The 26,616-nt window shown below is 52.1% G+C and overlaps 11 protein-coding genes across 11 annotated transcripts; 1 reads left to right on the top strand and 10 right to left on the bottom strand.

The window, feature by feature from the left end:
• Window positions 1-4,360: 4,360 nt before the first annotated feature.
• PG998_006269 (uncharacterized protein) lies at window positions 4,361-6,799 on the bottom strand (the record flags this gene model as incomplete). Its single annotated transcript, XM_066873087.1, has 1 exon — window positions 4,361-6,799. One exon carries the CDS (start codon window positions 6,797-6,799, stop codon window positions 4,361-4,363), a length of 2,439 nt encoding a protein of 812 aa, XP_066733184.1.
• Window positions 6,800-7,378: 579 nt separating this feature from the next.
• Window positions 7,379-9,270, bottom strand: PG998_006268 (uncharacterized protein; the record flags this gene model as incomplete). The annotated part of the gene is made up of 2 exons (XM_066873086.1): window positions 7,379-8,902; window positions 8,962-9,270. The coding sequence occupies 2 exons, from the start codon at window positions 9,268-9,270 to the stop codon at window positions 7,379-7,381; spliced, it is 1,833 nt and encodes a 610-aa protein (XP_066733183.1).
• Window positions 9,271-10,190: 920 nt separating this feature from the next.
• On the bottom strand, window positions 10,191-11,306 carry PG998_006267 (uncharacterized protein; the record flags this gene model as incomplete). The annotated part of the gene is made up of 1 exon (XM_066873085.1): window positions 10,191-11,306. The coding sequence occupies one exon, from the start codon at window positions 11,304-11,306 to the stop codon at window positions 10,191-10,193; it is 1,116 nt and encodes a 371-aa protein (XP_066733182.1).
• A 323-nt stretch (window positions 11,307-11,629) lies between these two features.
• PG998_006266 (uncharacterized protein) lies at window positions 11,630-12,361 on the bottom strand (the record flags this gene model as incomplete). Its single annotated transcript, XM_066873084.1, has 1 exon — window positions 11,630-12,361. The coding sequence occupies one exon, from the start codon at window positions 12,359-12,361 to the stop codon at window positions 11,630-11,632; it is 732 nt and encodes a 243-aa protein (XP_066733181.1).
• A 636-nt stretch (window positions 12,362-12,997) lies between these two features.
• Window positions 12,998-14,276, bottom strand: PG998_006265 (biotin synthetase; the record flags this gene model as incomplete). The annotated part of the gene is made up of 2 exons (XM_066873083.1): window positions 12,998-13,903; window positions 13,983-14,276. 2 exons carry the CDS (start codon window positions 14,274-14,276, stop codon window positions 12,998-13,000), a joined length of 1,200 nt encoding a protein of 399 aa, XP_066733180.1.
• Window positions 14,277-15,275: 999 nt separating this feature from the next.
• On the bottom strand, window positions 15,276-17,751 carry PG998_006264 (uncharacterized protein; the record flags this gene model as incomplete). The annotated part of the gene is made up of 4 exons (XM_066873082.1): window positions 15,276-15,854; window positions 15,956-16,175; window positions 16,384-16,530; window positions 16,766-17,751. The coding sequence occupies 4 exons, from the start codon at window positions 17,749-17,751 to the stop codon at window positions 15,276-15,278; spliced, it is 1,932 nt and encodes a 643-aa protein (XP_066733179.1).
• A 1,150-nt stretch (window positions 17,752-18,901) lies between these two features.
• Window positions 18,902-20,357, bottom strand: PG998_006263 (uncharacterized protein; the record flags this gene model as incomplete). The annotated part of the gene is made up of 5 exons (XM_066873081.1): window positions 18,902-19,370; window positions 19,427-19,467; window positions 19,529-19,872; window positions 19,929-19,948; window positions 20,098-20,357. The coding sequence occupies 5 exons, from the start codon at window positions 20,355-20,357 to the stop codon at window positions 18,902-18,904; spliced, it is 1,134 nt and encodes a 377-aa protein (XP_066733178.1).
• A 1,572-nt stretch (window positions 20,358-21,929) lies between these two features.
• Window positions 21,930-22,735, bottom strand: PG998_006262 (calcium/proton exchanger; the record flags this gene model as incomplete). Its single annotated transcript, XM_066873080.1, has 4 exons — window positions 21,930-21,986; window positions 22,046-22,131; window positions 22,197-22,319; window positions 22,405-22,735. The coding sequence occupies 4 exons, from the start codon at window positions 22,733-22,735 to the stop codon at window positions 21,930-21,932; spliced, it is 597 nt and encodes a 198-aa protein (XP_066733177.1).
• A 432-nt stretch (window positions 22,736-23,167) lies between these two features.
• PG998_006261 (Ca2+:H+ antiporter) lies at window positions 23,168-23,701 on the bottom strand (the record flags this gene model as incomplete). The annotated part of the gene is made up of 1 exon (XM_066873079.1): window positions 23,168-23,701. The coding sequence occupies one exon, from the start codon at window positions 23,699-23,701 to the stop codon at window positions 23,168-23,170; it is 534 nt and encodes a 177-aa protein (XP_066733176.1).
• A 127-nt stretch (window positions 23,702-23,828) lies between these two features.
• Window positions 23,829-25,349, top strand: PG998_006260 (uncharacterized protein; the record flags this gene model as incomplete). The annotated part of the gene is made up of 3 exons (XM_066873078.1): window positions 23,829-23,861; window positions 23,918-24,483; window positions 24,527-25,349. 3 exons carry the CDS (start codon window positions 23,829-23,831, stop codon window positions 25,347-25,349), a joined length of 1,422 nt encoding a protein of 473 aa, XP_066733175.1.
• A 694-nt stretch (window positions 25,350-26,043) lies between these two features.
• PG998_006259 (carbonate dehydratase) lies at window positions 26,044-26,616 on the bottom strand (the record flags this gene model as incomplete). Its single annotated transcript, XM_066873077.1, has 2 exons — window positions 26,044-26,432; window positions 26,523-26,616. The coding sequence occupies 2 exons, from the start codon at window positions 26,614-26,616 to the stop codon at window positions 26,044-26,046; spliced, it is 483 nt and encodes a 160-aa protein (XP_066733174.1).

The raw sequence follows: 26,616 nt of genomic DNA, 5'->3' as shown, positions 1-26,616 counted from the left end.
CCGGAAAGAAACATTCTATAGGCTAACCAAATACACGGCACCGGGTACAATTAGCCAACGCCCAGGGAAACGGACTTCCTAGAGACCCATCAATCTAACCGTATGAACCCTTACGCATGTCATAGAATTAACGAGCTGCTTGCCGGACTCGCGTGTCAGGTAGAGGAAACAAATATATTTGACGCGCACGGGTATTGATTCTTGGCATTTACAGGCAATTCCGGGACTTGCAGTGTCGGTTCAATACCTACCTGTGGATCGTTCATTGTGGCTCATGAATAGATCGGCAGGAGGCCAAACTGAACCTAATGCTCGTGCTCAGCTTAATCATAGAGTTTGGCTTGTTGGACGCCGAACTGACAATTGAAGCACGCAGCAGGTTCATGTAGTTACAATCAGCACTGATGTATTGGTGAACATTCACCATATAAAGCAGAAGCTCACCATCAATAAAAGTGAAGATAACATAGGTATAACTCTTCTCATTCTTTTGCCAATGCATGATACCCTCCCCCAATTCAACTTCTGCTTGCCACGACTTTCACTGTACGGCAAATATCGAAGGGGGAATGATCGGCAGGTTCGCTCAAGTGTATCCTCCGTCTCCATTTCCTCCACCTGAGCGGGATTTGATGCGGCAAAGCAATATGGTCTTTCGCTAGGAACTGCAGACCATGTGAAAGCAGGTCAATGTGAACTTTATGCATAGAGTTAGAGCTATGGCGAATATCAACACTGAAGGGCATGGTTGAGACAGATAGTGTACCGATTGTGAACGTAGAGAAGACATATGCGAATCCAACCTGTACTTGTTCAATACGAATCTAACTTCAGAAGATCTGTGGTTGATGAAAAATACACAAACACCTTCAGCCGTGAGAGCTGCTGGTGGTTCGGGTTGGAGCTACTCAAGCTATCGTTATTGACGTGGGGGCCAGTAGGACCTTGCTTCATACGCCGGCTCCAGCAGGTGCTCTGCTATAAAGATAACTCGCTACCGTAAAGCATAAAGATACATGTTGGTATATCTTGTTGTCCACCAATTCATGAGATCCAAGTATTTGTTCAGTCCATATCTTGGCCAGTTCAAGGCCTGATTTTGCTTTCATACTTAAGTTCGTTGAAACTCTACCTCTGCTTTATTATTTATTATTCTTGTCCTGTGTTATTTCTATAGTTTGAATCCATTTGATGGCGTCTACCATCTCTACTGATGCTGTATTTTGGCTGTGTATTTCTTCTATGGCCAAATCAGTGTGTCTTTCTCGAATTGTTTTATAGTCATGGCTAAGACCAGATCCTCAAAGACGGCAGCCATTGCAAAAGCACAACCCAACCGCCCTACACAATGGATGCCAGAAACACTTCACACCCCTCATCAAGTGAATGGACTGTGGCAAAGCCCTAGTGGTCGACATTTCTCTCACGAATGGCAGTGTTGTTGTGACGAGCGGATGAATTTACTATCCACAGTTGCATGTGACACATGTGGCCATAAGAGATGTGAAGACTGTCCCAAATACAACAAATATCACGAGTCTGTACCTGGCTTTGGGATTAAACAGACATGGAGCGATTCCTGGGATTGGAACCGATGGTCAGCCATCCTTATCGAGGAAGGAACATACTACAATGGATGTACCGAAAAGATCTCTGCCGCCAGAGGTAAGCCGATAAGCTTAAGCAGCACTCCAGCTATTTCTCAGGTTGCATGTATTAACATTGACAACGAATTGCAACAGTCTGTGTAGTTTCTTGAAAAGCATTCAAACCGGGCTCTGCTTGCCACCGCAGTCTTACCGACCAGATTTCCATGTAATAGGTGGGAGTTCGACATAGGCTCGTTTATCGGAACCGAGGTACTGGTTCAATACTTGTAACATATATTGAGTTGAATCGTGTTTCCACGACCTGAATTGTATCGGCAGATAAAAACCTTTTGTCGGTAGAGGTTAAACACTCAACCTCGGTTTTTATTTCTTCTTTACAACTCGGGCGACGAACCGGGAGAGCTATACGTGACCAGAGAGGCCGCCTTGATGAGCAGAAATGAAGTACCTACAAGCACCCAGACTAAGGAAGCAGTCGTATTCGAAAGTCAAGCTGTAAGCCGTGGATCAATTTATCAAGCTCGTTGTTCAACATTGTACCTTCTACAATCTGTTAGCGGCCAAAATAGCTTCAGCCTCTGGAAGTCCCCCGCATCGATATACGGTGGCTCATTTGTCTATTAACGTGGGGAATCCTCGAGGTGGCCTATTAGCCGACATGGAACAGCTGACAGTATTGCAGGCAGGCCCTCCTCGGGGGGCCCAGTGATGCTAACGGGAAAACGAGCCGTCTTTCCCTAGATATTACCGGCAGGGTAGCTATATATTAATTGCAACACTACGGTAGAAGGTGGAGTGGAGAAACCAACGGGCCGTGGCGAGCTTTCTTTCGAGCCAAGCTACGTTAATCCCCGATGCGAGGTGGATGACGCGAATCCCAAACCAGATTGGTGTGGAACATCCAGATGCAGTGACACCAAAAGCTGGCTCTGTGCTGCGCCTCTGATAACACCTAGATCCGTGTCCGCAGCAGGCAGGTCTCGAGGTAGGCCGTTGGCCGACATGGATCGGTTGGCAGCAAATGCAGGCCATGCACCAATGGCGGACGAGTACCTCTCTTCCAGATCCCTATTCCCTGGTCAGGATCTAGCTCGATGTGAAATGTGACCAAATGAGGCTTGTCCGACGTTCCCGAGTACCGCAGCATACCCATTTTATACCAAGGAACCGCGGCTGGTTCGGGCAATCAGCATTGCTAGCTCGCAGCTGAAATCCCCAGGAAGACCATACAAGGATGTTTGGTCACCTTGAGAGCTCCACCCACCCCCAAGCCCTCGGGGTTTGGATAACCTCCAATCCCGGCGTCGGCGATCAACGGATCTACCGAGGTATGGGAGGCAGCCAGCCCTCCTGGACTGGGCTCCGCTGCGGTTCTAGTGGCAATATCAATCTATGCTGGGGGTTCGGGTTTTTCAAATACATCCAATGATGTAGGAGGGGCTGTCTGTTGTCCGTTGATCCGGTACACGAGATTCCTGATAGGACAGCCATGTCGGCACCGCTATCATTGGCTCAGGGCAATGCCATAATATTGGCTAAACCCCTGTATTAAAACCCCTGACTTCCCACGTAAGATGATAGCTCGCCATGCGAACTGGTCAGTAGATCCTTGTTTACGACGTCCCCGAGAATATCCACCCGTACCGTGGATCGACCCCACGACCACACAAGCAATAGGGAGGAAGAAAGGGGGTTAGATGTAATCCAGTGGTCGCACTTAGAACAATTCAAGGGCTTAGTGTGTTGCGAATACAGAATACTGAAGTGTAAAGGTAGGGCTGATTGGTCTAGGGAAAGTATAATGAGCGGTCAGGACGCTATGCATTGCGTATCCTTCGCCATGCGTTCACGAGGGCCCGGCTGCTTGGATGGGGTAGGATACTAGGTTATTCCAAACCCCTGAACACATCAAGTGCCAGCCCAAGGCAGTCTGGTTACATTTATTCCAAAGCGTATACTATTCATAGAACTCAAGCCAGAGTAGGCCCAGAATTGGCAGTAAAGCGAAAAGATTACTGTGCTCTCGTTCCAAGACAATACCGCGCCATGCCCTCGCTGCATCCGCGTCGACGCACCGTGTGTGACCGGCTCCCCTGGTATCCTCGGTCGGCCGCGAAAGTCGCATGCGTTTATCGACAAAAGCAAGTAGCATGCCAAGTGGTCCAGCCGTGGACTCGGACTCTGGTAATGACTCTTCACCAGGATGTCCGTCGTCGAAGCTACAAGACAGCAATGCTGAGTTGAACATACCGGGCGGATAAGAGTCCTTTCTGCAATTAGCTCCAACACGTGGGACAATGCACCTGTATTTAATCGCTGGAGAGCCCTCGGTGATACGGATCTCTTCAGGTCTACATCGAAGACTGGTGAGAGCTTTATGTCAGATAGCTTTGCCTCGATGGATCAGCAGTGCAGCAAATTATGTACGGAGAAAACTTGGAGCGGCGCGCTTCGTCCGCAAGGGTCTTTCTTCCGGACCCCTGCAATATCGCAAAAGTTGATCATACAAGATTCACTCCGGTAGTTTCTATAGTTCTAATAACAAGGTGACGGTTCACTTAGAATCCCTCGCGTGAGCCTTATCCCGCCCTAATTTGGTATCTCACTAGCTAAGAACAGTTTGCTATTTCGGCTGACTTACGAGTAATATATTAAAGAAAAAACGAATGTACAAACTTAATTACGAAGGTTCTTCCTGCACCTGTTCCTAAGCCCGCCAATCCGAGTTGTAAACGAAGTAAACGTAAGTACTAAGTGATAATAAACCAACCTGGGTTTCGTACCTGTTGCTCAATAAAAGGCTCAATCAGTGGTGGAGGCAGGAAATCCGTCAGGTAGCCTAGGCGTTCGTTCTCCTGCTCCTTCTCTTCACTCAGGGCCTTCTCAATCGTCCTCAATAGCATTGTGCTTCCGTGCTGGATAAAAAGCTTGTGCACGTTCCTTCTCCCTGCAACAAAGAACCTCAGCTCCTCGTTGCTATACGTGCGTGTCACGTATCGGATGGGGGTTCCATCGCGATGGACGATCTTGCCGTCAGCCGAGCTCGTTCCAACAGTTTGCCATACTTGTTCATCCCGCAAACGCTTCGCGAGTTCCAGCTCAGCGAAGCTGGGCAGTGCTGAAGAACGAACATGCCCTGCCGCCGCAACAGCTTCTATCGACCATATCCAATTGACCACAGTTTGCGTTCCAGCGCTAGGGTTGCATAAGAAACTTGTCAAAGAGAGCGACCGGCCTGTCTGGCTCCAATAATGCTTTACTGTGAGCTCGCAATCGTCAGCAAACCTGGGTAGACTCTTGTATTCCCCTTCTTCATCAAAGGGCATCAGCCTTGTCGCTCGGGTGTCGTCAACTCCTTCTTCGGATCGTGTAGAGCCCTGCTCGAGTCTTTCCAAAGCTGTGTCGTCGGTTTCTGGACCTTTCCGTTTCAGATATCCACTTCTTGTTTCAATCTGGACGGCCTCTCGTGGATTGGTCGTGGGACCTCGTAATGGGGAGACCCAGGCCACGTACCCATTTGCAGCATACGCAAGATCTCCTCGAGAGACACCACTGACATAGCCTGCCGTAACTTCTGCTCCTGGAAGTATCGAGCCTATACACTGGCATCTTAAGATGGTCAAGGTCAGAACAGTGTGAGGCGGAGCGACCTTTCGGATCAGAGGAGGTGCGTTGTCAATGTTGAAACCCTTCCCGCGGAGAATGGTCTGAATGACCGTCACTGCATTAGTTGCAATCAATGAGTAATCTCCGATTCGGAAGAACCGGGTTTCGGCGAAGCGGCTGCAGACTGCAGAGTAGAGCGACTCCGCGGCAGTATGCACAGCAGCTTCAATTAGGCCCGTATTGATATCACATGGTGTCCCGATCCGATTGTGACGTTGCTTCTCAACCTCGGTCAGAATCCAGGTCAGCCCTACCAATGGCGTCTGTGTCAAAGGATGTTTCGCAATTCCTTCTGCTTCCTTCACACCAGGATAGCCTCGATCAACCCATTCTTGGATAGCATCGGCAACTGAAGAAGCCCCGTCTGTCTCCTCGCTTGTCCAGCCATATACATGCATGCACTCCAGAATGTTGGTTAAGTAGGAACTCTGGCATATTTCCTTGAACCGGATTCCTCTCATTTTGAACCCTGGAGATGGCGCATCCATGAAGACGAATCCTCGCTGGAGTGCTACCAGAGCTATGCCAGTAGCAAGCTTTCCGACGTGGCTGGTCTGGCTTTCCGTTAGGCTGTATCGAACCCGGATAACCTCCCTAGCCATGTGAATGGGGGTAAAGGAAGGCAGTCTCAAAGCGCTGGGTCCCAAAGTGGTTGCATCAGGTCCGATGACCGAGGAGAGAAGTTCCTTGCCTGTCTGATGCCATTCCTTGACGACCCATGTGTTTTTGATAGGCTCGGAAGTCTTGATCTGAATCGAAAGCTTCGCGCGATTTGTTGCAGCCACAATGCAAACGTCGTTGACGCATAACTCCACCTCAGCATCATTCAGCCATAGAAGTGTGACTGCAAGAAGTAGACAGCCTGTGGTACCTTCGAGGGACACAAAAGCAACTTCTTCCTTCTGTAAAGACCCGAAAACACTCGAATAAACCTCTGCCAGAGCCTTGTGGTCAAGGGTGCAAAAGGCACGTGTCATGGCAACGGCGTCAAGGCCGTTGCTTCGGAGTAAACCCGCCAGCTTGGTCATTTCTGCCTTAGGTATGATAGAGTCGCTGAATCCGGAAAGAGAGGCTATTACGGCAGTGATTTGACCGCGAGAGCAACGCAGTTCGGGAATTCTCGTAAGGCCTTGCAGCGCTAGCATCTCATAAAGCACATTGCCGATCTCTTCGTCATTGAGGACTGTCTTGAGCCCGGTAGCTAGCATATAAGTCGGTACGCATCTGCGGGCATCTTTGCGGACGAAACCGGCGATGCCCCCAGGAAGAACCCCGATAGTAATCATGAGCCGCTTCAACACCTCGTGACGTCCAGTACTGTCAAGTGCTTGAATGCCATCGCTGACACGCTCCGGGCTGAGGATTATGCTGGACCCAAGAGCCTCAAAGGCATAAACCGCTATCGGCTGAGTGTCGTCCGCATGGACAGCCAGTATGAGCCTTTGAAGGACGGAAAAAGATTGGAAGATTGTGTTGTCGATGGACCATACAGTCTGGACCACGCTACTTTTCGGCTCAGACATGGCGTTCTTCACTTTGGAGTTTCAAACGCCTAAGTGGCAGTGATTGCATCTGGTAGAATAGATGAGACTGATGGCTTGTTGGTACCAAATCGTAGCGAGGAGAGATAAGGAGAATATGTTTGAAGGGTACTCGGAATAGACTATTCTAAGTAAAGAGGGGTAGAAGAAAACGCCACCTAGGACTCCTACGTTGCAACTGTACGTGAAGAGTTGCATTTTGCTGCTTGGTGTCAGAATCGAGATCCGGCCACCAATAAGGGGCATATCTGACCCTCCAGCATAGAAACCCATGGAAAGACAGCCTTGTTACGTCGATGTGCAACACCGGCAAACCTTTCCACCGGGTAGTGACAGACCGGCAAAAGCCAGATTTATGGCAGATAAAATGATCGGACGAGTAGTGACGGTGGCGTCGTTCTCTTCACTTCACACGGCTCTGCTAAAAATCCCCATTCCCTTACTAAGAAGCATTTTTAATATATATTTATTGAAATATTTTTAATTTTAATTGATAATATAATAAAACTTTATTCATTATACTTTAAGTCTAGAATATTAATCACTTATTTCCAGTGCATCCTAGTGACCGAGCCTCTCTGCTAGTGTGTTGATAAAGCCGCATCTCTCTGATAACCTGTCCCTTTCGAGCTCCTTCTGTCCTCGTCGGAAACGCTCGCCCTCCATCTCTCTGTATTTGGTGCTATCGACCATGGGGCTCTGCTCATCTATCTGTTCAGTGGCGATTGAGCCTCCCTCAACAACCGGAGTTGATGTTATTGGCAGGTGGTGGCTGCCGGTGCCCCACGGGCCTCCAACGAGCTGCACGTTGATGCCAGGTGTTGAATCGTCGCCTTCGTTGCCGGAAGGAAACGATTCTGGCCACGATGACGAGCCTTGGGTATTCGGATCTCCCGTATAGGCGAAGTTGACGAACGCTTCCAGAAACCGGCCAGCAAGATCTAGGTCCTTGGCATTCATCTGCCCTCTCGGGAACATGTTGTTGTAGAGGTAGTCCATGTCACTTCCGTGCACAATGCCCAGCCAGGGCATACCCGCACCCCGGAACAGCGGGGTCACCATGCTCTGGTTTAAGTCGTATAGACGAACCCCCGGGAACGATGGATCCATGGCTCTGGATTGTTTCGTCATCTCTGATCCAAAGTTGATTGAGGAGCACGTGAACATCAGGTCTCGTAAGATACGCGCCGCTCGAAAGTAGTGGACGGAGATGACCGGATCGGCTCGGCTCCTGCGGGCCTCGTAGTGCTGCACTTCGGCGACGAAATCGGACTCAGGGTATAGCGCGAAGAGCGAAGCATAATCTTCGTCTGTCAGGGCGTGGGCGAAGCGCTTTATGGACGTCTTGATGTTGGCTTCCGTCTTGAAATTGGTCGGCGGCCCAGCGTTGGTGGCCCCGTCGTCGTGGGTCCAGCCGAAGACCGTAGGGATGCCCTTGGCGAACTTGCCAGCCTTGTACAGAGCGGATTGCCGATCCGGGATGAAGTCGTCGTCGACCGAGGGGATGAACGTGAACAGCCCCGCGGGCGGGTGGTTCTGCACCGAGTAAGCCATGGCGGCTTCCGTCAGCCTGTCCACGGGCACCTCTCTCAGGCACTGCAGGACCTTGGCCTCGTCGGACCTGCCGCAGCCCAGCATGTTGGCGACGGTGCGCGTGTGCAGCTCGGTGGCGTCGGACGACATGTTCAGCGCCGTGCCGGGCGGGCCGGACATGCACCAGGCCTGCGTGAAGGGCACGCCGCGCGCCCCGCCGTACGCCATGAGGTGCAGCGACGAGAAGGTGCCGCCCGAGCTGAGGCCGAACGCGGTGACGCGGCCCGCGTCCCCGCCGAACGCCGCGATGTGGTCCTTCACCCACTGCAGGCCCGCGCGCTGGTCCCGCATGCCCACGTTCAGCGACTTCTGGCCGTGCAGGATCGGCAGGCGCGCGAAGCCGAAGATGGTGACGCGGTAGTTGAGCGTCACGTGGATCACGGGCTTGCCGGCGCGGGCCGACTCCGTCACAAGGTGGATGGGGTCGAGCAGGGCTTCCTGCGTGTGGCCCTTGATCACGCCGCCGCCCAGGAGGTGCACCACGACGGGCAGCTTGTCGGCCGCGTTCGTGCCCCGCGGCCTGGTGATGCGCAGATAGAGGCAATCCTCACTTTGATGGGGGTGGCACCGAAGAAGGGCGGGATGGGGTCCCGGATCTGGGGACATGCTGGAGCGGCCGCGGCAGTATCGATGATACTGCCTCGTGGGGGCAGATACGGTTCTGGGGGCGCAAAGCGTCGGGCGCCTGACGTGTCTTCGGCGAACTTGACGCTGTTGAACTCTTCCACCGAATCCCTGACCACTCCACGATACTTGACCCCTAGGCCCTCGGCGGCGACCACAGGGCTATTCGGCGTGGTGCTTATGGGGGCCGCCAAGGCCAAGAGGATCCCAGCGTAATACCAAAGCTTGATTCCCATGATGAGTGGAGCTGGTGTCTTGATGCGCAACAGGGCTGGCTCGGGCGGTTGCTAGTGACGTCAAGAGTATTTCGAGATCATGTCCGAAACTGACTGTTCGTGCTGAAGAAGACGACTGTCGCACAAGATGAGAAGAGATTTAGCTGGCGGGCAACGGTGGTAAATAAGTTGTCACAGGCAGTCATCTGCCTACCACGCTATGCCATCGGGCGGCACAGCACCGGAGGAACCAACGAGATTGGCACCGCAAAAGGAAGGGATGCCTAGATGTAATAAGCGCTAAGTATCCAGCAAGCGACGTGATCGACGAATCACTTTCCCCCGTGACCCACCACGCCCCGACGCAATTATCCTGATGCAGCCTTTTATCTTCCAACATGTCCTGATTCCGTCCTTAGGCTGCAGCGCCTCAATCTCGCATGGCCTTTTCTAACCATCCGATCACCTCCTGGAAGGGCTCGCACTGGATTAGCCGAGGACGGACGTTAGGCCCGGATTTCAAAACGGTTTACCTACCTGTGGAGTCACTATCGATCATGGGATAAGTGGTACGCGACAAGATAACAACTTACTATATAGTAGACTTACCAGTGCAATTAGTATAACTATTTTTGATCACGCACAGCGTTTGGGCATATCTACGTGTTCAGTTTGATCTCGAGCCATCATCTTGATCAACATATTACAGCTGGATCTACAACTTACGGTTTATAATGCAAATTCTTATTGCTCTCGTTAGTCTCATTTCACAAGACACTTGTGACTAATTTAGGCCACACAAACAAGGACTCCTACTGGATAATCAGGACTTGGTTCATGCGTATGACATCAGTTGTAACTCATGATTTTTTTTTTCTTATTCTTTTTTTTTTGCTGTTCGATATAATGAAGGTATGATCCTAACAGCTGTAACTCATGATCTAGTCATCGCTTGATAACAGGTCAGTAAGCTGATGTGAATCCAACCAGAACTCCATACACATCATCTCCTCCTCGCTAGATTTGGCAATGAAAGATCTCATGGTTTCAGGTTCGGGGATTAAGTTCCCTTCCCCATCTAGGTGTCCCATGAACTCAAAATCTATCAGCACAACGGACCCGTCGGCCCGTCGAAGCAAATTTCCACGGTGCATGTCGCCATGGAGGAGGCGTGCGTCGTGGAGGCGCTCCAGGGCGGCGTAGCAGGCCTTTCGGTCTGCATCGCTGGGTTGCCACACCTTGTTCGTATTGTCATAGGCCTCTACGAGGAGCTGCTCGAAGCTCTTGGCGTCGGCGAAGTATTCGGACACGAAACCGATGACGCCTCGGCCACGCTCCGTGACGAGGCCTAGAAATCGGGGCCCGAGCCCCTCAAGCCGCTGCCAAACCTCCCGATGATTCCGTATCTCGATGCTCAATGCCTTCTGGTCGAAGTTGTTTTCCTTGTTTATCGTGATTAAGGTACTGTCGGCCGCAGTTCGTGAACAACCCGAGGTGGTTAGTCCGAGCCTTAAGTGATCTGGGAATTCAACAATCTTCATGACCATGGGCTGTTGGTTGTTGATCCGCGGGTGACTGACAATAGTTATGCGGTCGCTACAACGACGGTAGAATAAGCGAGGAGTTGGGATATCCCCGAGCTTCACAAAGGTATCGTAGTCGGCACTCACCGGGTCCTCCAGGTTCTGTATTCCCTTCAGCTCTTCATACGCCGGCTCGGCGGTGACGGGGTACTTTGCGCTCGGTCGCATATATTCAGGCTTGCTTTGATCAAAGACCTCTGCGGTGGCCGGCGTACTCAGATGAATGCATTTAAGGTCGTATGGGTAGGTGCGTGGTGGTATAATCGCGCTGAGGTCACCAACATCCCAATCCTCGGGGTACTTGGCAGCTGCCTCGTAAGTAACGGTAAAGTACCTGATCAGACCGTCAAATCTGGCCCTAATGATGTATCCGAGACCACTTACCTCCTTTACAGCCAGCATTTTGTTGCTGTTGTCGGCGACCACGTCATCGCGGCTGTTGTCCTGGGGCGTATTGACAAATCTCTTTGGCATCAAGACAAAAGCTTAATAAATGTGGTGATGAGTCCTGAATGGCAGGACAAATTCTTTTGGGGTTGTAAATAAACGCTTCAAGCTTTGTGGTTTGAGTATAAGCAATATCTGAATCTCATGGGAACGTGCTTTATCTTATTTATAAGCCATTTCTTAAAGAAACAATATCCTTGTCGTCGAATTTGACGATAGTGTAGAAGTGCGCAAAGCCCGAGGGCTTCTTTGTTGCCAGGCATCGTCTGTTTAGAGAAAACGGTCGTTGTTATTCTACCCTGCCTCAGCTCAACATGCTTTCCAGCCTGATCGTGAGTTTGTGCCACCAGTTAGGCTTTTTGGCAACCGCAAGATTGGCCAAAACCCAGTCCACCTCTTCCACCACGGCAACCGGTCTGTCTCGGATAACGTGATGGCCGCAATCTGGGATGTGCATGTATCTGGAGTTCTTGGAGAGAAGAAGCTGCGCCTTTTTCATTTTTTTCATCTTCTTCTTCGCTCGCTTGAAGTAGTTGACGCTGGATGGCGATCGTGGCCTTCTGCTGCTCCGTTACTGCCATCTTCTCACTGGACTCCAATGACTTCGTCTTCTCGAGGAACGAGTTGCCTCTGATGACGCTCAACGGCTTATCCCCCAACACTTCTTTCCGGATCTGAGCCGCAGCAATCTTGGGGTCTAGCCCGCCCTCTTGGCCAGTCTCTACGAGAACAGCGCCGGCGACATTCTCAAGCGTCTTGTGCATGAACATCCGAGCAAAGGAGCCGCCATAAGAATGCGCAATGAGTATGTATGGCCCCGGCAGGACTCTTGTTTTCAGGAAGTGCAGGAGCTCCGAGGTTGCCTGCAGGGGCTTCGGGTTGGAAGGCCCGCGCTCGAACAAGAGCACGCGGTACTTTGCGCTAAGCAAGCGAGCCAGCTCCGACCATGATGGCTCGCAAGATTCCCCAGAGCCGTGAAAGCAGATGATAAGCGGAGTTTTGGGATCGTCAGAAGAACCCAGGAGTTTGTGGCCGGGCTCTGCAGGGGCAGGCTTAGAGGATTCACTGGTAGTTGCGTCCATTCAAGTTCACGAGGTGAGTGGTAAGACTGATGGTAGTAACGAGGATGTATTTGAGGTAAACACGAAGTAATCAAAGTTCATCCAATGTGTGACTTTCTGTTTTGTTTTAGTCAGCATGGGATTTAGGCAGCTGCTTTATGTACCCCTGGCTGACAGGCAATGCCCCTGAAACTTAAGCCAATCAGCAACTAGAAGAAAATCCCTCCGGCGTTAAGCTGAGATCCGTGCGTTGAGCTTGTCTTTGTTTCGACCTCAGCTCCAATCCGGTGGCTGCTTGTCGCAATTGCAACAACCTATTCTTCTTTGTTCAAGTTCAAGTTCCATTGGTCACAGAACTTCCCTGGAGATTCTGCCAGCCTGCAACGCGCCCAGGATCGCTGTGCCAATGCTCCGACCCGTGCCGCCCTGCTGGAGATGGAACCAACTGCTGCCAAGACGACGGGCCAGGTTTAGTTACCAGGATCTACATGTCTGGATCAAGCGCTAGGGGCCTGTCATCAAGCAGTTCGGGTGTCGGCCAAAAAAACAGACTGATTTCAATCAAGAACAAGAATCTGCGCAAACTATATTGACCACCAACATTGCTGTACGAATGTGGAACCTATCAACCATGCACAAAGTTATGCTGCCAACTGCCTAGGCCTCAGGCTTAGGCGACTTCTGGAAGCTCTTCATCGGCTCCAGGCCCCATCGCTCGAACATGGCCTTGTCCTCGTCGTAGCCGTTGCACTCGGTCGTCAGCATCTTCTCGCCCGTGAAGATGGCGTTGGCGCCCGCCATGAAGCACAGGGCCTGCTTCTCCTCCGCCATGGTCTTGCGGCCCGCCGCGATGCGGATGATGGTGGCCGGCATTAGCACGCGCGCCGTCGCCACGGTGCGCAGCATCTCGGTGAAGGCGAGCGGCTCGCGGTCGCCGAGCGGCGTGCCCGGGATCGGCACCAACGCGTTGACGGGGAAGCTCTCCGGGTGCGCGGGCAGCGTCGAGACCGTGTGCAGCAGGCCGACGCGGTCCTTGGTCTCCTCGCCGAGGCCGAGGATGCCGCCGGAGCAGACGTGGATGCCGGCGTCGCGCACGTGGCCCAGCGTCTGCAGGCGCTCGTCGTAGGTGCGCGTCGAGATGACGGACGGGTAGAACTCGCGCGACGTGTCGACGTTGTGGTTGTAGGCCGTCAGCCCGGCCTCCTTGAGCTCGCGCGCCTGGTGCGCGTCGATCATGCCCAGCGTCACGCACGCCTCCATGCCCATCCCGCGCACCCCGCGCACCATGGCCGCGATGTTGGCCAGGCTGTTCTTGCGCCCCCGCATGTCCCGCCACGCCGCGCCCATGCAGAACCGCGTGCTGCCGTTCTCGCGCGCCACCCGCGCCGCCTCCAGCACCGACTCGACGCTCTCCACCTTCTTGGCCTGCAGCCCCGTGCCCTTTTGATAGCGCGTCGACTGCGCGCAGTACTTGCAGTCCTCGGTGCAGCCGCCCGTCTTGATGTTCATCAGCGTGCACAGCTGGACTTCGGCCGGGTTGTGGAAGCGGCGGTGGATTGTGCTCTGCAGGACATCTTCAAGTAAGCTCTTCTGCTCTTCTTACTCCCTTTCACGGTGTGTGCTATGATTGGTGGCATCTCACGGCTTGGTGGACGAGCTCCATCAGCGGCTCCTGATAGATGGCCGTAATTTGCTCTCGTGTCCAGTCATTTCGCGGCGCCGTAGCAGTGACTGCCTCGCGGAGAATCTGGTTCGGCTTGACGGTGGCGTTAGGGACGGCGGGCGGAATGGGCAGGGTCGACTTGGTCCATGTCGGGGTCTCGGCCCCAACTGCAGCATAGGCGCGAGTGGCTGTCGTGGCAGTTGATGCGGGGAAAGGGGTCGTAGCAGCAGTCACTCGCGACGCTAGGCAACGGGCCGTGATCCTGAACGCCATGGCTAGTAAACGGGAACAGCAAACAACAGTCGACAAGAAAGGAAGAGATGGCTACTGAGGACTACTCCCATTTCAGAAGGGCGCGATTCTTTTATCTGCTGTTTATTAATTCATATGTCCTGATTGACCAGATCTCGGAACCCCTCACTCCGGACCTGCGGCTAGACCCGGTGTTCGTCTCGGCCCTATGCTGGGGGGCTACATGCGCGTCCATTTCAGCTGCTGCAGATTGGTTGCCGATCACGACAGCGCTAAGCGAAGCATCCAGCTGTTTCAATACAACTCTCCGTCCTTGGCCATGCAATCCAGGCGGCGCACCGCACCACATCGAAACCCTAAATGCGGCCTTTTCTCGAGCGGATAAAAGGCGCATCAATCTGATGCCAATTCTTTGTCACGATCCAGTTCCCTATTACTACTCATCTCCGGAGACGGCCCCAAAGCACCAAGTCTGTGCAGCTGCCAATTCGCTAGGTGGAGACGCAGATTGTCGTAGTTGTCTTGAGGTTCCGTGTATACTTTTGAGCTATTTTTACTGTTATAGTTATTATCGTCGTCACTTACGTATTCATTTTACTCTTCGGTTTGTTCCGTCTCTGCATTTGGTGAAGGGCTCACATGCGTTTGTGCATATTAAGACTGCCTGTTCATCTGGCCAACTGCATGTGGCTTGCATACTCTATGGTTAGTGCCAACGATGAGGAATCACTGGCCTAAGTAGCTGACCACGTAGTGGGAGAGGCTGCCGTCGCCGTGAATTAGTGATGCCATGAACAACGTTCATATGACGTCCCGCTTGTTGTCCGTAGTGGGATAGCAGTTAGAATGGGATAGTAGCTGGGATAGCAGCTTGGAGTAGGATCATATCTGAAGTAGGACAATATCTGGAAAGAGGTAGGAGCTGGTAGGTTGGTAGCTGCGAAGCGGTGAAGTATTACTAGTTATAAAAAGTAGGTAAGGTACAAAGGTATCTATAACCCCTGAAATAGAATTTAGCTTTTAATCAGCCCCGTGGAGATTCGTTTGCGCTCCGTTGGTCTCTTCTACTGATATCATGGACACTCTGTGGGCCTTGGGGCGCTGAGGCTCCTCCGGAGTCGCAGCAGGTATATCGTTCGCTCCGGAGGTACCTCGAGACTCGTATGATGTGTGCCCTACGTCGGGGTCATTTATACTTGCCTCCGAAGATTCTTCGGAAAGCTGTTCGCTGCCTGATGACACCGTAGGGCTGTAGGCTTCGAGCTTGGCCTCCCCTTTGAATTCTTGATTAAGGCGGGGGTACTCGAGGTCACTAATGTCCAGATTCGCCAAGGGATCTTTGGGACGTGTGATCGGGACCATGTTGGTGCAGCCGCTCCATTTTCCGTAGCCGAGCTCTTCCTGGGTGAGGCGCTGAAGTTGCAGAGAGCTGTTCGTTCTCCACTCCAGGTATTGGTACTGTTTGTATCTTCGCCGCCTGTGCAGGATGCGCATGATGGGATCTAGAGCAAAAGACACCATGATGATCATGGCTCCTAAGATGAAAGTGAATAACAGCCCGAAAAGATTGAACGACGCATATCCGACATGACGGATTTTCTGTTTGTTTGTTAACAGATCGACTCGAGACTACCTCCCTATATGGGCCTGTCTTTCCACCAGCGTGGAAGACTGGAATAGAAACAAAGATTCTAACATACCTGGCTTTGGCATAGATGGCGTTCTGCATCATTGGCGGGTGGGAGACTCCATTCCTTTAGGTGTGCATCCGCATTCCTGAATCCTAACGCTGTGTCGACGAAGGCAGCCTGCATGTACGCAAGCGTGATATTCCACCAGTTACTGACATCAAGTTTCCATTGATCTTCAGACAGTGGCAGTTGGATACCCTGGATCAGCGACGACTGGGAGGATAATGACCTAGTTCCGATATTCGAAAGAACTGTGTATACCCTGAGTTATAAATCTTGAGGAGCTGATCCGTGCAGGCCAGTCGATCATGCTTCCGCGCTCCGTCAGCGGAGATGGGCTTGCATCCTCGTTGAAGCTATCCATGGTCAAGTTGAATTTGGGATATGCGCCTATGAGAGCATCATACCACCCGGCAAGTGGTCCACACCCTACTGACCTCGGATATTCCGAATTGCACCACTGGTATTGTTGCACACAGCCCATTGGGGAAGCTGCTTCGGTCGGGAAGTATGTATTGGCAGCCCGGGTTTCGTTCAGGATGGCCAAAGTCCCGTTCATGTGATCTGCTCTGTACCAGGCGTCACTGGACTTTTTGGTAAAAAAGAACTCCGTTACCCATCAGAAATACAAGTGCAATATCACTGTCCGGAACATCAATATCTCGAGCGGGCATAAAAGTTGTGAGTGCTGGATTGTATGAGCCATTGAAGCGTAAGAAAACCTTTTGGCTACGTAAAACATTGTTAGAAACTTTCAATTAGAAAACTAGAAAACTTTGGTTTTGCTCAATGTGGGATGTAATATGAGACTGCAAATACCTGATTCGGAGGTTGAGGCCTGTGACTACACCGTCCTCTATTTGCGAATATTGAGACTTCAGATCCGGCACCGACAACGTGTGGGTAAGCTTCTTGTACTCAGCAGGAGCACGGTCGAAGATGGTCTGGATTCCGTAATGGTATCTGATGAATGTTTTGTTGGACTTGGCAATGCTCGATGTGTAGCCATCCGTTCTCAAAGGCGCACAGGATAGCACTTTCCTCCAGGTAAACCTTTGGCCTGGCGGAGCATTGAGGCCAAGATGGTCATTGCTGTCAATGTATCCCGTATCCATACGTATATTTGTTGCGTTGTCCCGGCAGATATTGGACGGAAACGGACAGCCAGCTTTCTCATCGAGTGTCTGTGTCGGCAACCTCTTAACGACAAATCTGTTGCAATCGAGCAGGGAAGCAGTTTGGTCCGTATAACACTGTTGAGCATAATTGGCTGCCTCGGACATCTTGGCCGAGGTCCAGGTGCTGGCCTCAAGATAGTCATTGTAACTAGATTGCATCCCTATCAACGCGCAGTTGTTCCCATTGATCAAAACCTCATCGCCGGCGGCGGAGGTGATCTGAGAGGAATAGCCACCGGCGATAGTGAAGCCCACAATGAATAAGAAAGCGAAGAGGAGCAAGGGAAACAAACGGCCGAGGGCATTCGATTGCAATCGGCGCCAGGCCCACACAAGAGCCAAGAGGGACAAAAGACTCGAATCAGGACTGGTCGAGTTGCGGAGGATCACTTGTCGCTGGTGATAGATGGCGTCCTGGGCCCCTCTCTTCGAGGCGCAGTTGTGAAAGGCGAAGCAAAGCATCTTCCATAGTCGAGAGGCGACGAAAGGGACGAAGATGGCGGTGAAGGCGATCAGGATGTTGCCGCTATTCTTGGTCATGGTCAACGTCGCGCCCATGGTTGCTGAGCCCCTGGACCAGTTGGTCCAAACGCCAAGGTATACCTGATCGTCGGCATCAGTGCCCATGATGGGTATGGTTGTGACTGGAATGGCAATGGAAATTGAACGAATTGCAAATACAAAGCTGAGGAAGAATTACTGAGCAGCTGATTGAAATATAGGGCCATAAAGATGGACCTGATTGAGTGCCTCAGGTGATTTTTAACACATGGCATCTGTATGCGGGAAAGTGATGTAACGGGACTTGGCCGTAGAACCAAACACCCTACCTCATGAGAGGGTCGCAACGACGCATTTGTGTAGCACTGCCGGAGAAACCCCATCGAATACTGTTACATTGCCCCGCCCGGTCCAGTTCTTGCGGGCGCTTATACATTGGGAGCGGCCAACAGGCTGCACATTGGTGATGCTGTGCCGCAAACCTTGTGGGGCCAACGGCAGCCGTACGTCGTTGCCAGGCACGCTCCGACGCTATGGATCTCGATAACATGTGTGTCTATGTACGAAGAGATTGGGGTCGTATAGGGAAGCGATCTGCGTCTAGTCGTGGTTCCGCAGCCTCTCAACGTCCTTGGCGGCCCTGTTGGGCAACAGCGAGGCGGCGCAGCCTTTCTCGCCGCAGGACTGCATGTCCCAAAAGGCACGTTATTTCTTGTTTTTTTTCGGTTCGATGTCAAGATGGGGGTGGGGATTCATTCAGGGGTAAGCACACTGACTGTCCAGGCTTATCACCCGAGAGATTCTCTGCAAACAAGGGGTCCTAAAGCAACTCGCTCCACCCTCACCCGCTCCCGAACATAGCATCTATGGAGTCTTGATAATGTCTAAGAGGCAGTAGGGGGCTGTGGGGATTCTCTTCTCTGCACCGATCTTCCCCTACCGGGTCACTACTTTATCAAAGGCCAATCAGGTGGCTGACTCAACATCAGCCATCAAATCAAGCTTCTAGACTTTAGACTTGAAGCAAGCGAGGAAGATCCATCGCCACCAGCAACCCCAGAGTGCCAAGCTACGATCGCCTTTTTGAAACCCCTTGTTGATCCTACTGACGCTGATGAAAAGTGAGCTTTACACGATTTTAAGCTTTTTAGTATATTAGTTATATAATTGGTTTATAGATATGGTTACTATCGCATCGACAGCCTTTGTGGTATTACATATGTGCACATTGATGATACAGAGATTTCAGCAGTTGGGGGAAGATACGGCGCCATGTCTACACCGCACTATCAAACTCATCTTGCTTGAGATAGCTCGTCGACGATTCCGACTGAGCGTCTTCGTCGCGACGGTTATTGGCGTGGCTCACGGTCACAGTGGTCTCGGTGACCTTCTTGATCCGCCGCTCCTGCCCGTCGGCCGCGAAGTCCTGCTCGCGAGGACCCTCCCCGGCGCCCACGCTGAACTCGTGGTGCCCGCTGAGGCCCAGCACCCGTCCGTTCTTGCTGCGGGTGGCCGACTCGCCTTCGAGCCGGCGGTGGTTCGACGAGGAGAAGAGGTTCGTGGCCCGTCGCTTGCCCGTCGACTTGAGCTCGGTGCCCTGCGAGAAGGACGACGACTTGTTCTCGCCCAGGCCTTCGCTGTGTCCGCCCGTCGTCGCGCGCACCACCTTGGCGATCAGGCTGGCGATGTTCATCTCGATGTGGAGCTTCATCATATAGACGAGGGGGTGGAATTGGAGGTATCTGCAAGGCCTGGTCAGATTGAAATGTTGGCACATCAGTAGAGGGCAGCAACTTACACAATGTCGTTAGGAATTGACATGGATGCGATCAAGATGGCCTTGTGAGAGCGTCAGCAGTAGAAAACACAACAGTGTATATAGGCAGGTCAAAGCACTTACATCCAGGGCGATGGAACACCCTACCATGAACAAGTTGAATCGGTACAGAGGCATGTACTTGGTGAGTCCATTGTCGATCAGATTCTTCCGGATCAGCATCACGAAGTAGATACTCAGACTACTATCGACAGTGAGGAATATCACTTTCTCGAGACGGTCCCAGATCTTGTTGATGTTGATGTATGTGTCTGAGATCTGCAAGCGGGCGGGGATCCAGATGCAATAGACGCTAATGTTGACGAGACTTAGAATGCCGAACACCCCCATCGTATCTTGGCCATCTTCTTCTGGTCGAGCGCGAGCAGCGCGATCCGGTTGATGATAATCTGGCAAATGCATTGAATCTGTAGGTCTTGGTGGTTAGTTTGAGCCGGTGCGTGAGAAATGAAGGTGTATGTACCTGGATAGTCCAGAAGGTGACTAAGCGTTGTTAGTGGAAGAATAACACATTGACTGCGATGCCATTGTAGACTCACGAATGAAAAAGTAGATCCAGAAACTGGTTCGTTGCGAGATACGTGGTCAGCATCAGTAACATGAAGAGGTGGCTGATCATCAAGTCTATTTACCTGGGCTCGATATAGCCGCGGATATGGCACCAGCACAGGACGCCAATCGTCATCGAAGCCGTCCACTCGGCCCATATCATGATGGTGTAGGCCGAAAGTTGTCGTGTGCGCGAGTACATGGCCTTGGACTGTTTGTAGGCCTTGGAGGCCGTGAAGAGCCCGACGGCGATGGTGATGCCCCATATGATGCTGATGATCATGAGGTCGTCCACCGAGCTCTCATGCGGTTGGTACCGCTCGGGGATGAGGAACCCAGCCATCGTGGTGGATAGTCGGCGAGAGTGAAGCGAGGAGGCAGACAATGCAGGATGAACCTGATGAGACAAAAGTCCTCGCGCAGCAGCAGCTCTGTTATAAGAGAATTCTCGGCCGAATCAGATGCAGGGTGTCCAACTTAAAACACGTGGGGATATGGAAACAATGGTCTCGACCCTGCAGGACATGGCAGCGGGAGCGAGATTTGGGGTGCTGAAACGGATTTCACGCCATCTTAGCGGCTCCCAGCGGCTTGGTTCCGACTCGCAAATCTCGTTTGGCAGCTAAGGTAGGCCCTGACCCTTGGAGTAGCTCATGAGCGACTGTCGATAGTGCTTGGGTATGTATGGCTTAGGGACAAATGAAAACGCCACTTCGCACATCTGTCACTAGGGTTAGCAGGGAGCGTCGGTCTGGTGGATCGGAACAGGATTCCAGATGGGGCCATTACCCCGTATCGGGGACTATTAGCTGCTTAGCCCCCTGCCATTGCGTTGCGGCTGTCTGAGCCGGCCGTCCGCCCTGACTAAGAGCCCCAGCTCCGTATCATCTTGATGATGCCGCATAGATACGGGATATATTCCGCAGCAAGCGTGTTGGGATCGAGTCAGGCCCGATTTCGACGTCCCACATAATGAGTAAGGTGGAATATGTGATACTAGTATATGTTAATAACACCGAGCCGGGAATAGTATAGTAAGCCAGTCCTTGATCGTATAGACCCGATTGGGTATCATTGCCCAAACCACATCGTCATCGACCATATCATAAAGGATGTCGATGCTTGGTTGATTGCGAGTGTCTCTTGGATTTCCTTTTGGAAACTGGGCGTAGTTGTCAAACGCCTAACGCCAGGCAATCCCTGTCTTCTAGAGCGCCCACTGTCGATCTTATCAGCGCCGGTAAACTATATCTGGTTGCGCTAAGGCTGGCGGATCCGGGGCGGACACCCAGCTAGTACGTGCGTCTCGTTTTTTGCCTGCAAATAAGGTTCAGCTACAGCCCTCTAGGTGAAAAGTCTGCCACGATCCATGCCCAGTGGCCGGAGCATTCGCCGAGGCAGAGAGAGGGAGTCAGCATGGAAGGGTGGCTGCTGTCTAGCACTGACTATCGAAGAGAGGTTTTCTTTTTCTTGAGGACTTAGCATGGAAGAGCTTTTCTCAATGGTACATTTCCCCTGAAACTACTCATGAAGCAGAACGGCTATCCCGTCAACCACCGATAGGGTTATATTACTCCAAAACGACATGCACTACGTCAATGCCACGATACACTAGAACCTGCCCCATTACTATTGCTCGGAAAGTCGCCGAGCTTATCGGCCTTCCTTCTATATCCTGCCTGCTGAGTCTAATATATTAGATCGATCAACCAGATGGTATCGTCAGAATTGATACAACCTGCAGCCAGATGTCTCCCAGCCCAGCATGTCACAGGTAGCGCTGAAGGGAGACGAGAGATTCAATTCAAATCTACCAAGAATTCGATCCAAACTGTCTATCACAGTGCAGATATTAAACTCGATGGCATCCACTCGGCAACGGAGCTATCCTCGGCTCTACCATAGTTCGGTTATCTTATTTAATCGGGTTCAACCAGAACATCATAGCAATAATAGCATATACGCATAGCAACTGTTACGTAACGTCAGTCTTCACAACAACATAACTGGGCTGCAGGGCTTGAGTCATACCAAAGCACCCTGAAAGTAGGTCGACTTGGCAGCTGCCACACAGGTCGCAAACACTGTGGTACATATAACCATGGTCAGGTCCTCCACTGCAGGTTTGCCACGCTAGTTATACACGTTTTCGCTGTATACGCATTTGGGGATGGTAACTTACAGGGCAGCACGCGAACGCCCGACATGTCTTTCTCTCCCCGGGCACCACCCGCCTCATCAAGACCAGGGAGGGCAAAATGAGCATCCCAACCTGGATGCTCGGCTCGACTGCCATTGTAAAGGCCTTCAAACCACAGATAAAGGATTAGTGTGTGGCGTTCGTTTAGGGGTCTTCGCCCGGATAAGACTCACAATATCCATGTGGTTACCCGTTGCCATATTGACAGCCGCAATGTTCCTCGCTGTGCTGAACGTGGATGGAAGAAGTATAAAGCTGATGAACTCGCGGTTGACTCCGGTTTTTTCCATGATATCCTCTGTGGTCCTGATCAGATTGCCAGCACAGATGACAAGCAGCCCTACGGCTGCCGACAATACGACCACAGCAGCTATTGGGCTTGCCGGGGCTTCGTCGTCCGACTTTGCGCCCTCACCCTCGTCTTCTCCTTCCATTTCGCCTTCATATACGTTGCCGTCGTCATCCCGAAACCATCGTGCCCGGCTACCGAATTCGTCGTAAAGGTTGGCGTGCGTTCGCATTGAGAAATAAAGGTAAAATACGTATAGTATATAGCACAATAAAGCTCCTCCAGTGGCCACGTTAAGGCGGACTGAGGCTTTGGTTGCAGGATCGTCACCGCTAGCATAGAGGGTCAGCAAAGCGAGCGAGTTGAAAGACTCACAGAGTCAGGAATAACTAGACACACAGTGGTGAATACAGTATAAACGTTGGCTATCCTGGCGGGCAGTGTTGCGAACGGCTGTCCCGTGCCCAAGCCATTGGAGTCTCGCATATTCGTTATACCTCCTAGAAAGAAGCAACTTCCTCTAAGTAGGAATAAATTGCTCAAGATCATGCCAACTAGAATGGACTCTGCCATGTTAACACTGCCAGCAAAGACTGCAGTGAGGCTTATCGCAGGCAGTCATATTCAGCTCTTCGTCCTCCAAATTGATATCTGTCTTGGGGTACTATACCACAATCTCTGCGACGTTACTCAGCAGGGCATGCAACAGGCGACCCACGAATTCGTCCCTAGTGGCAAATGATACCAAAGATGTCAAAGGGATTATGGCGTAGAAGTTCAGGATGAACACCGTGGCAGGATCCCATTTCAGAGAGCTTGAAACGATTCCCAGGGGAGGAACAGGAGGAAGAATTCGGCATTGTCTGAAGAGCCGCCTTTTAGTTAGAACGCATGTTCTGGGATACACTTCGATCGATTGCGTACCACTCAAGATGACTGCTTTCGTATTGTGCCATATGAAGGCGCTGATTCGGACACGCACCTCTTCGCTATTCAAGCCCGCAGTTCTGTGCGCATCGAGAATCAGACCTCGGAGCCTTTCGCGACGAGTTTCGCGGTCCTCAAGCCTGTACCAACCCTTCCAACTGGGCTTATCAGACTGTGATTCTGCGACCGCGACATTTGATCTCAAGAGTGGCGTGGCCTCACTAGCCATTGGGCCTCGAGCTATGGTCTGAGTCTGTTGTGCACCAAGCATGTCGGCAAACCTTGAGGTTGAAGCAATTGACTGCCGTGTCAGCACAAAAGAAGGTAGCCAATGTAAAATATATGGTGTCGGGGAAAGTACCCAAGATATCCTCGCAAGAGCTACGCGCGATGGTCAAATGTCCCAGACCGATTGGCCTGTGGACAAGATCGTCATCAAACGCCATCAGCCTCGCAAGATCTCGTCATCTATACTGGGCTCGTACAGGTCAGGTTCGAGTACCTTGACTCCGCACGAGCGAGGTTCCTCGGGAAGGACTTCATCCGAGCTGCAAGAAGGGAGATACTGGCCCTCGCGCCGTCTCGATTCCGGGGCTCTCCCAACATTGTTCAGCTCAAGGGGTGGGGTCTTTGCTTAGACACCCTGGAGGACAAGTCGCCGCACCCGGATGCCATTGAGATGCCCCTCCTCGTCCTGGAAGGGGCAAACTGCGACTTACATGCTTTCTTACAAGGGCCTTATGAGACATCCAACTCACTCCTTCTCGGCCTCTGCCGCGATATCGGAAGTGGATTGGCTGCACTGCATGACAAAGGGTTCACACACGGAGACTTGAAGCCGAAGAACGTGCTGATATTCCAAACCTTTACAGGATGGACCGCTAAGCTCTGCGGTTTCGGCTGTGCGTGGCAAAAGGTCGAGGATGATGAGTCTGACTATTCATCCCCTTCGTCCCCAAAAGGACAACGCCCGCGTCCTAAGTACATAGGCACAGGCGGCTGGAAACCTCCTGGCGCACGAGTTGAGACTTTCGTGCCGTTTTCGCCCATTTGGTATGACCCAGTTGAGCACCATCCTCTTTGAGTACGTCCGCAGCTGCCGAAAAGCTACTCTAGACGCTGTCATGAAAGAGATACGTTCACAATTCAGCCAGGTATTGGATCTTCGAGAGAATGGAATCGGGGAAAGCACTAGAGCTTATATTACTCCTACTGCTAGTCAGAGGAAGAGCGCGCTTCACGATTTCGTCACAGAGATCTACCCAGTCGCGGTCGAACACTTCTTTGACCGGGTTAGAGACGCCTTGCTAATTACGGAGCAATCCAGTCCTTCAGAGCGAGCCAAACCGAGTGATATGCTACCTCCAATTATGCGAGAACGAGATCGACGCACCGAGTCCAGTTGGGATATCAAGCAGCCAAGAAACAGCAGTGGATTCGCCAGTACACTAGCATCTTACCTTGTATCTCCCTGTATGCCACGGGTTCGGCGTACCGGGCCGTCGAGAGTCATATACTACGATCCCAGATCGCACTCCTACACGACATTTCCGCCGAGCGTCGGTTTCAGCACGGAACCAGTGATCCTCATTGGATACATTCATCCCGGCCGGGGCGCCCACTCGGTGAACGTGGCCAACTTTCTCCCCAACATCACCCAGGTGGCCAACCTCGGCACCACCCGGTTCCCTCTCTACACGGACGAGTGGTACCAGCAGGAATCGCAGCACCTGTGGCCACCGCCCAAGGACCCGTTGGAGGAAACCCAAGAGTCTCGGTCCATCCCTTCTTTTGCAGACCGTGTCGACCACGAGCTGCTGCCCATGTTGACGTGGAAAATCTTGAAGACGACCCCGGTGGTTCTCATCGTTGCTGGACTGAGACTCATACCGCTGTTGTTGCTTTTGCGCGAGAACTAGTTCATACGTTCGCAAGCATATCAACTGTACTTATATTAAATGATACCCAAAAGAAAGAATCGCTTATAGGAATAACTGAATTATGGGACCTATAGATAGAAAATTACGTCGTAGATGGGATGCTGTATCACTTCCTCTCCCCGGGTTCCCAATTGCCCCTATCCACACCCAGCTCCGTATTTAGCATCACGAATTACTAATGGGGTCAGAGCTAAAGAAACGGTATGAATAATGGAGCAGGTGGCATATTGAAGTAGAAGTATTCTAATACTGGCAAAGTGGATTTGTATAAGAAGGGGTTAGGTTCCCCTGAGTTACCTGCCAACCAGTGCTCAAGCAAAAGGACTTCGCTAAGTCGTCTGAAAAAGCCTCGATGCATATCTCGTTTATGATTAATTATTGGATTTAGGGTTTAACTGAGCTGGACGAAAGCCCACAATGCGATTGTTTACCTCCTTTCCCCTCCCATGAGACACCCAACATATTGTTGCCTGTGGCTAGCATCGCTGCCAAAAGGGGGAACCAGGCCTCGCACGTGTACGAATAGCCCGGTCAATGCTGGGTTATCCGCTACTGCAAAATCCATGGACATGTGTCGCCCAACGGAGCCTTTCAACTTCCATTTCCATTTGCTGCGACACAGTCTGCCTCGTATTGCCCTATACGCAAGCTCATCAAGCTGGTGTGATGGACTTCACAGCCCCCGTCTTGACGTCGTAGACCAGCCGCTCACGACGGTGTCCTCGCGGATGGTGGTGGTCTGCTTCAGGAAGGCCAGGTCGTCGCGGACGGCCTGCTCGACCTCGGGGAAGGGCAGGAAGTCGGTGGTGCCGAGCTCGGCGGACGCGGCGGGCGGCAGGTTCTCCTTGACGACGGCGCGGATGTCGTCGTTGGTGAAGGTCAGCATGCCGCAGCCCGTGTGCTTGACCAGGATGATCTCGCGCGTGCCCAGCAGCTGCTGCGAGATGACGATGGACCGCAGCGCGTCCTTGGCGCACCCGCCCGCGTTGCGCACCACGTGCGCGTCGCCCAGGTCGATGCCGAAGGCGGCCGCGGGGTCGATCCGGGCGTCCATGCACGTCACTGGTGTTGGCTCTCGGTCAGTACGGTGTTCTTGGGATGAAGCATGGCGTTGGGGAGGCTGGGGGAGCCGAGGACATACAGACAAGGTACTTCTTCCAGGGGGAAGTTTCAGGTCGCCATTGTTGAACTTTTCGCTATATTCGGCATTCTTCTTTTTCAGATTCTGTTGATTCGGCGACGGCAT

Source organism: Apiospora kogelbergensis (assembly GCF_038363985.1).
Source record: "Apiospora kogelbergensis strain CBS 113332 chromosome Unknown utg000003l_segment0_segment0, whole genome shotgun sequence".
NCBI classification, from domain to species: Eukaryota; Fungi; Ascomycota; class Sordariomycetes; order Amphisphaeriales; family Apiosporaceae; genus Apiospora; species Apiospora kogelbergensis.
This window is presented reverse-complemented; position numbering and strand designations above follow the sequence as displayed.